This window comes from Lithobates pipiens, unplaced genomic scaffold (assembly GCF_037356315.1).
Source record: "Lithobates pipiens isolate NorthernLeopardFrog02 unplaced genomic scaffold, aLitPip1_a1.2 Scaffold_35, whole genome shotgun sequence".
Taxonomy (NCBI): Eukaryota; Metazoa; Chordata; class Amphibia; order Anura; family Ranidae; genus Lithobates; species Lithobates pipiens.
Genome location: NW_027507811.1, coordinates 27,195,091 through 27,209,368, shown reverse-complemented (window position 1 = coordinate 27,209,368; position 14,278 = coordinate 27,195,091). Strand labels below are relative to the sequence as shown.

The window sequence follows — 14,278 nt, the reverse complement described above, 5'->3', positions numbered from 1 at the left end:
CCCAATGCTGAAGGAACCCCTAGCAAGCTCTGGAGGAACCCTGGTTGAGAATCACTGCTCTAATATGTTGGTTTTGCTCCATCTGTCCTTTCTGCTAATATATATATCATACATTGAAAAAGTATTCATCCCCCTTGAAATTTTCCACATTTTGTCATGTTGCAGCCAAAAATATAATTATGTATTTTATTGGGATTTTATGTGATAGACCAACACAAAGTGGCACAGAATTGTGAAGTGGAAGGAAAATGATAAATGGTTTCAATTTTTTTTTTTTTTACAAATAAATATGTGAAAAGTGTGGCGTGCATATGTATTCAGCCCCCTTTACTCTGATACCCCTAACTAAACTCTAGTGGAAGCAATTGCCTTCAGAAGTCACCCAATTTGTAAATAGAGTCCACATGTGTGTAATTTAATCTCAGTATAAATTCAGCTGTTCTTTGAAGACCTCAGAGGTCTGTTAGAGAAACTTAGTAAACAAATAGCATAATGAAGGCCAAGGAACAGACGACCAGACAGGTCAGGGATAAAAGTTATGGAGAAGTTTAGGTTATAAAAAAAATATCCAAGCTTTGGCCATCTGATGAGCATTGCTCAATCCATCATCCGAAAATGGAAAGAGTATGGCACAACTGCAAACCTACCAAGACATGGCCGTCCACCTAAACTGACAGGCCAAGTAAAGAGAGCATTAATCAGAGAAGCAGCCAAGTAACTCTGGGGGAGTTAACATTTCTGTTGTTGTGGATGACACTAAGCTATGCAGCGCAGTAACGTCCTTACAGGATGTCTCCAATTTACAAGCCGACTTCAATGCATGTCTAATTGGGCGACTATGTGGAAAATGTGGTTTAATATTGATAAATGTAAAGTTCTGCACTTGGGGGCTAAAAATATGCATGCATCATACATACTAGGGGGAGTACAACTGGAGTAATAAATGGTGGAGAAGGATCTGTGGGTTTTGGTAGATCATAAGCTCAATAATAACTTGCAATGCCAAGCTGCCGTTTCCAAAGCGAGCAAAGTCCTTTCTTGTATTAAGAGAAAAATATGGACTCCAGAGAGAGAGAGATAATTTTGCCCCCCGTACAAATCATTAGTAAGACCTCATCTGGAATATGCAGTTTAGTTTTGGGAACCAGTTCTCAAAAGGGATATCAGGAACTGGAGAAAGTGCAGAGAAGGGCAACCAAACTGATAAGAGGCATGGAGGAACTCAGCTATGAGGAAAGATTAGAGGAACTGAATGTATTCCCACTTAAGAGGAGATCAAGGGGGGATATGATCAACATGTACAAATAAATAAGTGGTCCATGTAGTGAACTTGGTGCTGAGTTATTCACTTTAAAAGGTCATCACAGAGGACAAGGGGGCACTCTAAGTCTAGAGGAAAAAGATTTCATCTCCAAATACGGAAAGGTTTCTTTCTTCACAGTAAGAGCTGTGAAAATGTGGAATAGACTCCCTCCAGAGGTGTATCTGGCCAGCTCAGTAGATTGCATTAATAAAGGCCTGAATTCTTTCCTAAATGTACATAATATAACTGGGTCCTGACATTTATAGGTAAAGTGCATCCGGGGGAAAATCCGATTGCCTCTCGGGGGATCAGGAAGGAATTTTTTCCCCTGCTGTAGCAAATTGCTATGCTGGGGTTTTTCGACTTGTTTTGGATCAACTGTGGGTGATGGATTGTGTATATGGGATTGTATTTATTTTTTTGGTTGAACTAGATGGACTTGTCTCTTTTTTTCAACCTATGTAACTATGAGCTGCAGAGATCCACAGCTCAGGTGGGAGAATCTGTCCACAGGATAACTATTAGTCGTGCTCTCCACAAATCTGGCCTTTATGGAAGAGGGGCAAAAAGAAAGCCATTGTTGAAAGAAAGTCATAAGAAGTCATGTTTGCAGTTTGCGAGAAGACATGTGGAGGACACAGCAAACATGTGGAAGAAGGTGCTCTGGTCAGATGAGACCAAAATTGAACTTTGTGACCTAAAAGCAAAACGCTACATGTGGCAGAAAACTAACACTGCATACACCATCCCCACCGTGAAACATGGTGGTGGCAGCATCATGTTGTGTGGATTCTTTTGTTCAGCGAGGACAGTGAAGCTGGTCAGAGTTCATTGGAAGATGGATGGAGCCAAATACAGGGCAATCTTAGAAGAAAACCTTTTGGAGTCTGCAAAAAAACTTGAGACTGGGGTCGAGGTTCACCTTCCAGCAGGACAACGACCCTAAACATACAGCCAGAGCTACAATGGGAATCGTTTAGATCAAAGCATATTCATGTATTAGTATGGCCCAGACCTAAATCCAATTGAGAATCTGTGGCAAGACTTGAAAATTGCTGTTCAAGGACGTTCTCCATCCAATCTGACAGAGCTTGAGCTATTTTGCAAAGAATGGGCAAAAATGTTTCTAGATGTGCAAATCTGGTAGAAACATCCCCCAAAAAGACTTGCAGCGAAAGGTGGTTGTACAAAGTACAGACTCATGGAGGCTGAATACAAAGGTTCTCTAACAAACCTTTGAGGTCTTCGTAGAACAGCTGTATTTATACTGAGATTATATTACACACAGGCGGACTCTATTTACTAAATTAAGTGACTTCCGAAGGCAATTGGATCCACTAGATTTTAGTTAGGAGTATCAGAGTACCTCTTTGGGGGGGTTGGAGAAAGATTAGTATTGCAGATCAATGCTGTTAGTCTAATCAATGTTCCAACTACAGAGTGCTGAGGTCCAAGGGCCACACATCACATACCAAAGGGCTGCAGGTGGGACTCCAGGGGCATAGAGGGACTAGGGTTGTGTTCCCCTACACTGTGTGCAACAATAGAAACACAATAGCCTGGGATGGCAAGGCACTCCTCAGCTTCTCTCTTTTCTTCCTACCCTCCCGTCTCTCAGCTAGCAGACTGGCTGGAGACTGCACTGTCCACCATTAACTAATTTCTGCGAGGACCGGAACTTCAGGGACGTAAAACTGAATGGTGTTTAAAGTGGAACTTCAGTCATTTTTTCATCTTTCCATCTATTAAATCTTCTGCCTTTCTTGTTTTAACTTTGGGTAGTAAAACTTTTTTTTTCTGCCAGTAAATACCTTATACAGCCCACTTCCTCTTTCTTGTCTGGTAAAAACGCCTAGGCTTATGACATCATGCACAGCTTTCGCTCTCGTTCTCATGAATTTGCCAAGAAGGGAGGGGAATGAGTCATAAGAGGGCCAATAAGAGCTGCAAAGCTGGAGGTGTGCCTCTGTAAATCCAGGAAGTGAACAGGCAGCAGCTTCGGCTGCCCACAGTTAAAATGGTTGCAGCCAGACTCACTGGAGGGAGATTTCTGCAGCATATCTGGCAAATACAGAATCACAGTATAGTATATATAAAATAATATGCAAAGTGGTTGGAGGGAAGCTTCAGAATGGCAAAGATGGTTTTATTACAAATTATGTGAGCAGACTGCAGTTCCTCTTTAAAGTTAGACAGGAAATGAAGGCGGGCTCAATATACTACAGCTTCAAAATTATTATTATTTATAATTTATTATTGTGGAGATGCAAGTTTGCAGGGTATTGAGAGCAATCAAATTCAACACAGACTTACCACAAGGTGTTGAAGAACTAGTCAGGAAGGAAGGAAGGAAGGAAGGAGCACCCAATGAATGCGGATTTGAAGGTCACCGCCCTCCAAGGCTGGATTCACACCTGTGCAGTTTTGGTGCAATTTGCAGATTTGCACCACAGTCCATTTAACATGGTTCCCTATAGAACACGTTCTGTAGTGCAAATCTGCAAAATGTACTAAAAATGCATAAGTGTGAATCCAGCCTAATACCTCACAACTCATATATATATACACACACACACACACACACACACACACATACCGTATATACTCGAGTATAGGCCGACCCGAATATAAGCCGAGGCCCCCAATTTACCCCCAAAAAAACTGGCAAACTTATTGACTCGTGTATAAGCCGAGGGTGAGACATGCCTGTCCATCCCTGTGTGTGTGTCCGTCCATCCCTGTGTGTCCGTCCATCCCTGTGTGTCCGTCCATCCCTGTGTGTCCGTCCATCCATCCCTGTGTGTGTGTGTGTCCATCCATCCATCCATCCCTGTGTGTGTGTGTCTCCATCCATCCATCCATCCATCCCTGTGTGTGTGTGTCTCCATCCATCCATCCCTGTGTGTGTGTGTCTCCATCCATCCCTGTGTGTGTGTGTCTCCATCCATCCATCCGTGTGTGTGTGTGTGTGTGTGTGTGTGTGTGTCCAGCCTACCTGTGTCCCGAGCCTTTGTCCCGAGCCTCCGTCCCGTGCCTTGCCTCCTTGCCTCCGTCCCGTGCCTTGCCGCCGTGCCTTGCCTCCGTCCCGTGTCGTGCCTTGCCTTGCCTCCGTCCCATCCCGTCCCGTGCCGTGCCTTGCCTTGCCTCCGTCCCGTGCCCTCTTCGTCGGCGCCTCGGCGGCCATTGTAAAATTCAAAAGCCTCCGCCTTCGCCTGTGATAGGCGGAACACTGAATTTCCCAGCAGCCTGTGTTCCACCTATCACGGACATCGTATCATCCTCGTCCGTAGTACGAGGATGATACGATGTCCGTGATAGGCGGAACACAGGCTGCTGGGAAATTCAATGTTCCGCCTATCACAGGCGAAGGCGGAGCCGGAGGCGCGGCTTTTGAATGATAGAATGGCCGCTGTCTGTCTGCTCGACACGCTGATCGAGCGGGCAGACAGCGATGACTCGAGTATAAGCCGAGGGGGGCACTTTCAGCCTCAAAAAAGAGGCTGAAAATCTCGGCTTATACTCGAGTATATACGGTATATATTACTTGGAGAATTGTACCCATATAAAGTGGTTGTAAGCCCTTACATATACCCAGAGAAGGGATTATCCTCAGATGATATACAAAGATTAAACAAATCCTCCTACATAAATTGTACCCGTTTATCTGCAGCTCTCTCCCAACTAAATCTGTTTAGAATTTAATAAATCTTGTATGAGAATTTCACAAAAAAAAAGGAGGTGGAGAGAGAGCAGAATTTACACTCTGCAGAGCTAACTGGAGGGAAGGGAAAGGACCCCCCCCCCCCCCCCCCCAAACCATACACACATCACACAGAGCTGAGGCTGTCAATCAACTGGAGATCCCTCCCGTCACCATTTTTTCTCTCTTGGTGTCACGAAAACGTGTCAGAAGTGATTCATGTTGATACAATGTTTCCCCAAAAATAAGACCTAGCGTGATTGTCGGTGATAGCTGCAATATAAGCCCTACCCTCCAAATAAGCCCTAGTTAATGTCCTTGTAGGTCTTATTTTCAGGGCAGGGCTTATATTGCAGCCAACACCGACAATCACGCTAGGTCTTATTTCCAGGGAAACAGGGTAGTAGAGGAAGGAGGCAGCAGACACAAATGGCACTTTGTGGTCTTAATCGAGACAAGTAGAGGGATATGCTTTGTTCATATTTCACGTCTGAGGTTTATAACCTCTTTCAATAGCATGCAACAGCCCTGCAGAAGGGGGGGGGGGGGGGGGGGGGGAGTCCTTTCCCCCAAAAACACGTTGGATTTGATGTACTTATCTTTACTACCAATAAATACCTTTTAACCCACCTTCAGCACTGCATTCTTTTGAACACTGGGCGCTCCTTCCTTCCTAATTTTCCAAGTCTACATGTGGAAACGACCATAAGGCCGTACCCTAAAGGCAGAAGCCCAAATCTAAAGAGGTTTCATTACCATCACTTAATATTGGGCACCACCTACAGCTGGAAGTCCATCCTACTTGCCCGCTCACCCATCCACGACCACTGACTGATCCAGTCAGTCCAGCCGTGGTTTTCAGCACAAACAAGCTGCTACAAGTGTTGGAAAATATAAGTAATGCCCCGTACACACGATCCGAATATCGTACGACCGTTTTCGGTTAATAATCGCAAGTAGAAATTGAAAAGCTAAATAAAGTCACTAAAATTCTCATACGATATAAAAACAAAAATAAACGGAAGTGATGTCACGTGTTGTAATGTATTTGTATTGTATTTTCGGACGACAACTATACTGACTAAACGAAAATCATACGATCTGGAATTGTACGAGGAAAATTTCTGTGCATGTCCGATCAAATAATATCGGATGAACGGCTGTCGAAAGTAGTGTACACACGATCCAAAAATCGCACGACCCTTCCTCGGACTAACGTTTTCGTATGATATTCGGACGAAGTATAAGCTGCTGCTGAGGTTGACTTTAAAAAGAGCCCGTTGCTCTGCCCAGCACCTTTCACATCTGTGGGTATCCTCAGCCTCATCTCACCTTGTCAAGCCTGTAGGATCATATCATATTTTATTTGACAAGATTTTATACTTTCTTTCAATATACCAAAGCTTGTCAATTAGGTAAAAGTGGAATGAATTGGGCACTAATTTTGTCAGTTTCCATTATCAAGGGATACTCCACTCTTTTAAATTCTATATTCCATTTTCTTAAGTGCTATATACGTCCTACTCCAAAAACTTGGCATTGGGTGGAAGCTGCTGTGACGCCATACAAGCAAAACCCTGGAACCAGGCGAAATGTTCTTACCCTGTGGAAAGGGCGTTTGTGGGAAATGCCATCCTGTAAGAGATAGTAGGACAGCCCAGGACCTACTACAGATGCCTCCATTGCAATTCCTGCTTTAAACCGAGGATAGAGATCATACATTTTCTAAATAAAGTGTAACTATCCTATAGGATATCGGTAGTTTCCCTGTCACATGGGGTGGAGGTCCTATGGTGCAATGAATGGGCATATCGTGGTTGGCCGGTTCACTGATTCATCTCCTCATTTGTTATCTTCTTTAGCTGCTATGTGATTGTTCTGCTCTGATGATTGTTATCCGGACAGCGAGAACTATCCTCCACCAGTTGTTTGATGTTTACTGGCTTTGTATGCACAGTATTGCTGGGTCATAGTACTTTTCTCGTATGGTCAGAGAGAGTCTACAACTGCACAGGAGGAGAGAGAAGAGGGGTTGGCGGTTCTGCACAACCTCTCTTACTGCCTATTTGAAGGTTGTTTTTAATTTTGCTTTCTTAGAAATATTCAATAAAATTTGAATCGACAAAAAAAATTAAAAAAAGGGAGGGGGGGGACTATCCTGCGACTGCAAATGTAGTCAGTCGGTGTGCAACAAGAAACTTAAGCGATCGAAGAATGAGGACTAAAACGCCCTCAGCTGCTATTATAAGAAGATACTCACTCCCCCCCCCCCCAAAGAGTCCCCAAAAATAAAAAAAAATTAGCACCAAAAAAAAGAAACAGTTAACAAAAATTGTCGGATTTAACCAGGACAGACACAAGAAGAACGGGCTTTTTAGGAATGCCTGATTTACCTCTTTACGCCAGGGGTCTCCAAACGTTCTAAACAAAGAGCCATTTACTGTCCTTTAGATTTTGAGGGGGCCTGGACTATGGTCAGCGTGAGTAGAAAATGTCCTGGTGTCCATGGGAGCAAACAATGTGCCATCATTGGTTTTAGTGGGAGTAATAGTGTCCGATTGCTGGTGTTAGCGGATGGAATAGTGTTCCCTTAATAGATGTCAGTGGGAAGAATAGTGCCCAATCAATGGTTTCAATGGCAAGAATATTGCTCCACTGTTGGTATCAAGGGGAGGAATAGTGCCCCACCACTGCTTTTAGTTTGGGAGGATAGTGCCCCATTGTTGCCATCGGGGGAGGAATAGTGCCCCATCACTCGTGTCAGTGGGCGGAATAGTACTCAATTGTTGGCATCATTAGCAGGAATTATGCCCTACTGTTGGTGTCAGAGGTAGAAATAGCGCCTTGTATTGGTGGAAGGAAAAGTGACCCAAGGGCCATACAAAAGCAAGCAAAGGGCCACGTTTTGAAGTCCACACTGCTTAAACGCCAACACACACAAAGTACTTTATGCTCAGGAGGGAACTCCCATGGCTCTCTCTTGTTTAGAACCACCATAAGAAATTCAGGACATACTCTAGAACAACTGCCCAACATGGAGTTTGACCGAACTGGTAAATTTTTTTGCATTGTTCTTGTGTCCAAGGTTTTGTTAGTACCCTTTCTTTGCCTACAACGCCCAAAGGTCTCGTACAGGGAGAAAGACTTTGTGACAAATCTTACTTATAGTATGAAGAGTTTGAACTGAGATATTTTGAAGGCCTTCCTTTAACAGGTAACTACAGGTGATCCTCTTCAGGGCAAAACAAAACTCAGTCATTCTACCCATGTCCTGGAAGTTTAGTTTGCCAATTACACCCCAACGCAGAGAACCTACGATCATGCAGGTTGGGCCCAAGGTATTCCAAGAATGAGTAGTACTCGCACGTCATTATAGGAGCACCACTGGAAGAATTCTCACCCTCCCTCACCACTGCCAGAAGGAGAAAAGTCAGGAATGACATCACAAGATAGCGTTAAAGCGGAACTAAACCACTTTAAACAGTTAAAAAAAAAAAAAAAAAAAAGGGACATTGCCAGCACATCAGGAAAGTAACACTCACATTGGTTGTGCCCTCAACCTAGCTGTCAAACCATCAAATGGCTGGTGTCATAACTGATTACATGTACGGCATCATGGCAGTTGAAGATCAGAGGCCAAGATGGCAGCTTCCTTGGCTGAAAACGATAGGAGGGTTTAGTTCCGCTTTAAGGAAAACGGTAATTGTGAGGGCTTTAAAAAAAATAAAAATAACTAGGGAGGAAGGGTTCTCCAAGGAGTGGGGGTGGGGAACACTGGAGATCTGTTTTAACAATCTCTAGCCCCCCACCAATGTGGCCACAACTGAGATTCCACAGTTTGACTTTTTTGAATTTGTTAAGGCTGTAATTAATGAAAATATCGTCCTCAGGCCTGCCGAATAAAAAAATAAATTTCCCCAGGAGTCTCTGGCAGTTTTTTTTTTTAGACATGTACACAAAGTACAAAGTTATTAAAAATAGTTCATAAACAAAATATTCATCCTCTGCTACGTCCCACAGACCGGAGACCACCTTGATGACTCACTGGCAAGCGCTCTCCGTTTGTCATCAGTGGAACAGCTCCTACATTCATGGCGGGAAGCTCCTCGTTGTCCCGTGTTGGATGATTTCTAGGCGACCGATAAAATGCGCCTTGAGTTTTATACTATGTTCGGTCTATCTTGATTATCAATACCTGACTCGCTGCTAAGGCTTTCTACTGACCCTGGTGCAGAAAGGGCTTCGTAGTCAAAGTGGATTTTCTTGTGTCTTTTCAGGTCAAAATTGTTGATGAAGCATTTCCCGCATGCCGAGCAAGAATATGGCTTCTCCCCGGTGTGGATCTTGTGGTGTCGGATAAGATGGGCGTTGGTGACAAAACATTTGCCGCAGTCAGGGCAGATGAAAGGCTTGACGCCTGTGTGAATCTTTCGATGGACCCCAAGATTGGACTTGGTGGTAAAATGCTTCCCGCACTCAGGGCAAGGGTGCGGCTTCTTGGCGAGGTCGACAGGCAGGCTCTTGAGGAACTCCGCGCGCTTGGAGCCGGGCTTCGGCCGGTTCTCGTCGTGGATCTTCTCGTGTCTTTTCAGGTCGGAGTTGCTGATGAAACTTTTCCCGCAGGCCATGCAGGAATGCGGCTTCTCCCCAGTGTGAATCTTCCAGTGCCTGATGAGGTGGGAGTTACTGATGAAGCGCTTGCCGCATTCAGAGCACCGAAAAGGGCGCTCACCGGTGTGGATCCTCTGGTGCAGAGACAAGTTTGAGTTGGTGGTAAACCGTTTGCCGCACACTGGACAGCAATAAGGCTTTTCTCCGGTGTGAGTCCTCTGGTGATGGGCCAGGTATGTGCAGGTGGTGAAGGACTTCCCGCAGTCGGGACATGAGTATGGTTTTTCTCCAGCGCGGCTCCTCTGGTGATTGAAGCGTTCAGAGCTTCGCTTGGTAGACTTCACATCGCAATTGTACGGCTCATCTGCCGGTGGCTCCTGTTGGTCATTGTTATTTTCTTCATCTTCAGGAGAAACACTGCCATACTCCGAATCTTCTGTGAGATCTCCACCATCCGACTCCCCCTCAATATAAGTATCACATTGAGGTGAAGAAGACTTAGAGAGTGGAAGCTGGTCTTCATCACAAGAGTCTACTTCTTCCTTTATATCTGAGGACGCAAGACTGGGGTCATCCAGTGTGGAACATCCAGAGTGCAGATGGTGTTCTCCATCACTCCACTGGGGTTCCTCCTTAACAACGGTGGCTGGGAAAGCTACAGCAGTGTCTCCATCACACTCCGATGGCTCAACTTTAATTCCGGAACCATATGACTGTGGAGGATCTTCCACCTCCTCTTTGCACAATGTCAGCATCCTGGGGACATCCTCCACTGTACGGGACATACTTTGCCCTTCCAGTAGGGAGAGTTTAGTAGTCGACCAATTTACAAGAATGTTGTGAACTTCTTTCAACCGAGGTTGGGTCCTCCATGCAACAAACCTGTTAGAAAGAAAGACATGGTGGTGAGAATGTGGAAGCCTAGAGATACATCAGGTTGTTAGTTAGAAAACGTATTCTGGGAAAAAGGGACTCTACAGGACATTCATTTTTTTCAGAAATAAATACCAGGAGTGCTATATCTGTAGAGTTTAGGAATGCTGTATGTAGAGGGTGCAGGTTCAGGGGTGCGCTACGCACAGAGTGCAGGGTCCTGGGGTGCGCTACGCACAGAGTGCAGGGTCCTGGGGTGCGCTACGCACAGAGTGCAGGGTCCTGGGGTGCGCTACGCACAGAGTGCAGGGTCCTGGGGTGCGCTACGCACAGAGTGCAGGGTCCTGGGGTGCGCTACGTACAGAGTGCAGGGCTCTGGGGTGCGCTACGTACAGAGTGCAGGGTTCTGGGGTGCGCCACGCACAGGGTTCAGGGGGTGCGCCAGGCACAGGGGTGTGCAGGGTTCAGGGGTGCGCCGTGTACAGGGTTCAAGGGTGCGCCGTGTACAGAGTGCAGGGTTCAGGGGTGCGCCGTGTACAGAGTGCAGGGTTCAGGGGTGCGCCGTGTACAGAGTGCAGGGTTCAGGGGTGCGCCGTGTACAGAGTGCAGGGGTGCGCCGTGTACAGAGTGCAGGGGTGCGCCGTGTACAGAGTGCAGGGGTGCGCCGTGTACAGAGTGCAGGGGTGCGCCGTGTACAGAGTGCAGGGGTGCGCCGTGTACAGAGTGCAGGGGTGCGCCGTGTACAGAGTGCAGGGGTCAGGGGTGCGCCGTGTACAGAGTGCAGGGGCCAGGGGTGCACTACATACAGAGTGCAGGATTCAGGGGTGTGCTACGTACAGAGTGCAAGGTTTGATGGATGCGCTGTGTAAAGATTGCAGGGTTTAGGGGTGTGTCATGTACAGAGTGAAGGGTTCAGGAGTGCCCTACATACAGGGTGCAGGGTTCAGGGGTGCACTAGGTACAGAGTGCAGGGTTTAGCTGCTCTTCTCACTTGCAGCCCTGCTTGGCTATGACCTCAGCACCACTGCCCCCCCCCCCCCCCCCCAGAAAGCTTCCTCAAATCTCACCCACCCAGCCCCAATCTAGTACCACACATCAATGTGCGTGGCTCATCCCCTCTCTCTCTCATTGGTCAGCATTTGTGCACCCAGCTACAGATGGGGATGACAGTGCAGCTTACGACTTAATACCCCCATCCCACACTGTGCCTGCATCTCCCTTGTCCCCGCCATGAGTACTGGGCAGGCAGAGATCTGTGAGAGCCACCGAGAGGAAAGCTCTGCTTAAAAACAAAGAAGAGGTGACAGTGGTGAGAGGAGGGTGAAAGCCCTGGGTGCAAGGGCCACATGAAATGGCCTGGCGGTCCGGATTCGGCTCTGTGGACCTTGTGTTTGACACCTGTGCCGTAGAGTAAGATGGGGCATTGAACGAGGCTGTCCTTGGTCTCCATGTCTTCCTGGAGCACCTCAAGCCATTCCCAGACCATATTAAAAGTAAAAATCCTCCCATCGTGTTTTGGACCACACCTGTAGTCTTCCCTGCACCTTTACCTAGGGATGTCCATAAACACTCTGACCTCTAAAACAATTTCCTCTTCCATTAATCACTCCTGACCTTTACCACTGAGGACATCAGACCCCACCAATAGGATACACCTTATCTGATCCCTTGCTGTGACAATATCCAATGATTCCTAGCACTGCTCACCTTCCCTGTCATCATTCCTCAGATGTCAGGGAGGGTGATGTGGCTCTGGCTCCGCTCTATACTCCTGGATGGTTTGCGGGGTCTGAGTTGGTCTCAAAGGGGTCTTCTCCTATATATTGAAAGAAACGCACTCATCGGTATACAGTGCGATACCCCAAGGCCCGGCTCTTTATACCTCTTCCATGTTCGGATTGTGAGAGCTAACTACCGTAATTCCTGACTCTGCTCCTGTCCGCCCGATAAATATGGGCGTTCCCAACGGACCTATGTGTGGGAGATGGTGGGAACCCCTCATAATGGCCACAGCGGGTGTACAGACCCATGAACCCAGCACAGGGATGGTGGGAACCCCTTATAACAGGCACAGAAGGTGTACAGACCTGGGAACTCAGCACAGGGATGGTGGGAACCCCTCATAATGGGCACAGCCGGTATACAGACCTGGGAACTCAGCACAGGGATGTTGGGAACCCCTCATAATGGGCACAGCAGGTGCACAGACCTGTGAACTTGGCACAGGGATGGTGGGAACCCCTCATAATGGGCACAGCTGGTGTACAGACCCAGGAACTCAGGACAGGGATGGTGGGAACCCCTCATAATGGGCACGGCAGGTGTACAGACCTGTCAACTTGGCACAGGGATGGGGGGAACCCCTCATAATGGGCACTGTGGGTGTTAGCTGACAGGTCCACTTTAATCACCTTCATCAGACGCATTGATGACCGGCAGCGTCTGACAGCGCGTTCCAAGTCAACCAAATGGGTCGCCCTTCTCGAAGGCGGGTGGCCCAATCCACGACATCAGTCACCGGCAGTTGCCAATCACTGGAGCCCTTTGGAGGCCAAATAAAGCCTTTGATTTCAGAGAACGCAGAGCGCGGCCCCTGAACGGCGCATCCCACACCACCATCGCTCATGTCTGGGGGGCCTCCTGCCTTCAACCGTTCAATTATTCATTTATAAATATAATTAAACACAATATGAGACGATCATATCATAATTATAAACAATAATAAAAAAAGACCATACATATATACTCCTCTTAGTTCTGGGGGTCATGTGACTAGGGGTTACAACTTCATTACAAACCCCCTGATTACATAACTTGACCCCCCCAATAATGACTGACTCCTCCCCCTGGTTATAATACGGGTTCAGCACACCAATAAATCTCTCTCGCTCCCCCATAGTTACCTGCAGCCGCTACCAGGCACCACACACATCACCCTCTCCTCTCCTTCTTCCTGAGACAACAGGAAAGGAAGTTGTAGCGGCACTTCCGGCCTGTGCGTTCCACAGTGCTTCTGCCTTGTGCGTTCCAAAGGCCGGATGGCGCCCGACACGCTCTTCCCCGCGATCATTGCTGCAAGGTTCCGCCTACTGCTAGGGGCGCTTCCAGCAAGGAGTATGCGAAAGGCCGGATAGTGGACCACAGAATGAATCGCCTCTGAGATCGGGAGTCATCTAGATTCCCTGAGCTCTTCTACGCAGAATCCTCCTCTCTGCGTTCTCCACAGAATCTGCTGAGGATCACTTATAGTATTTTATAAAAAATAATACACAGAAAAAAAACTTGTCTCCTCTGATCAAAGAATGAGATCATAAAATGTAATTAATCTTGACTAATAAAATAAAATGCATTATCACCCTTTTATTGTCTAAAATCATTAAAATAGTAAAAATAGTAATATCAAATTAATAATATTATACTGAAATAATATAATGCTATTAAATGAATACAAATAAATATTGACAATGAAGATAATAATATTGATTTTAGTATTACTATTTTAATGATAATATTATTATTAGTAGTACTGAGATAAAATAATTTTATTACATTAATTTTAAAAAATTGATGATGAAGATAATAACAATAATAATAATTTGAGTATTACTATTTCAATTATTGCTATTTTAATGATAATAAAAATGTTAGTATTATTATTTTAATGGTAAAATTATAATTATTATTATTACTGATAATGAAATAAAATTATTATATTAAATACATTTTTTTAAGTGACGCTGAAGATAATAATAATAATTGTAGTATTTTAATCCTATTAAATATTTAATTAA

At 45.8% G+C, this 14,278-nt stretch overlaps 1 protein-coding gene across 1 annotated transcript; it reads right to left on the bottom strand.

Moving 5' to 3' along the window:
• Positions 1–5,103: 5,103 nt before the first annotated feature.
• LOC143955228 (uncharacterized) lies at positions 5,104–13,557 on the bottom strand. The gene is made up of 2 exons (XM_077465310.1): positions 13,391–13,557; positions 5,104–10,496 (listed from the first exon to the last, which is right to left on the bottom strand). The coding sequence occupies exons 1-2, from the start codon at positions 13,555–13,557 to the stop codon at positions 9,164–9,166; spliced, it is 1,500 nt and encodes a 499-aa protein (XP_077321436.1). The 3' UTR covers positions 5,104–9,163.
• Positions 13,558–14,278: the final 721 nt, after the last annotated feature.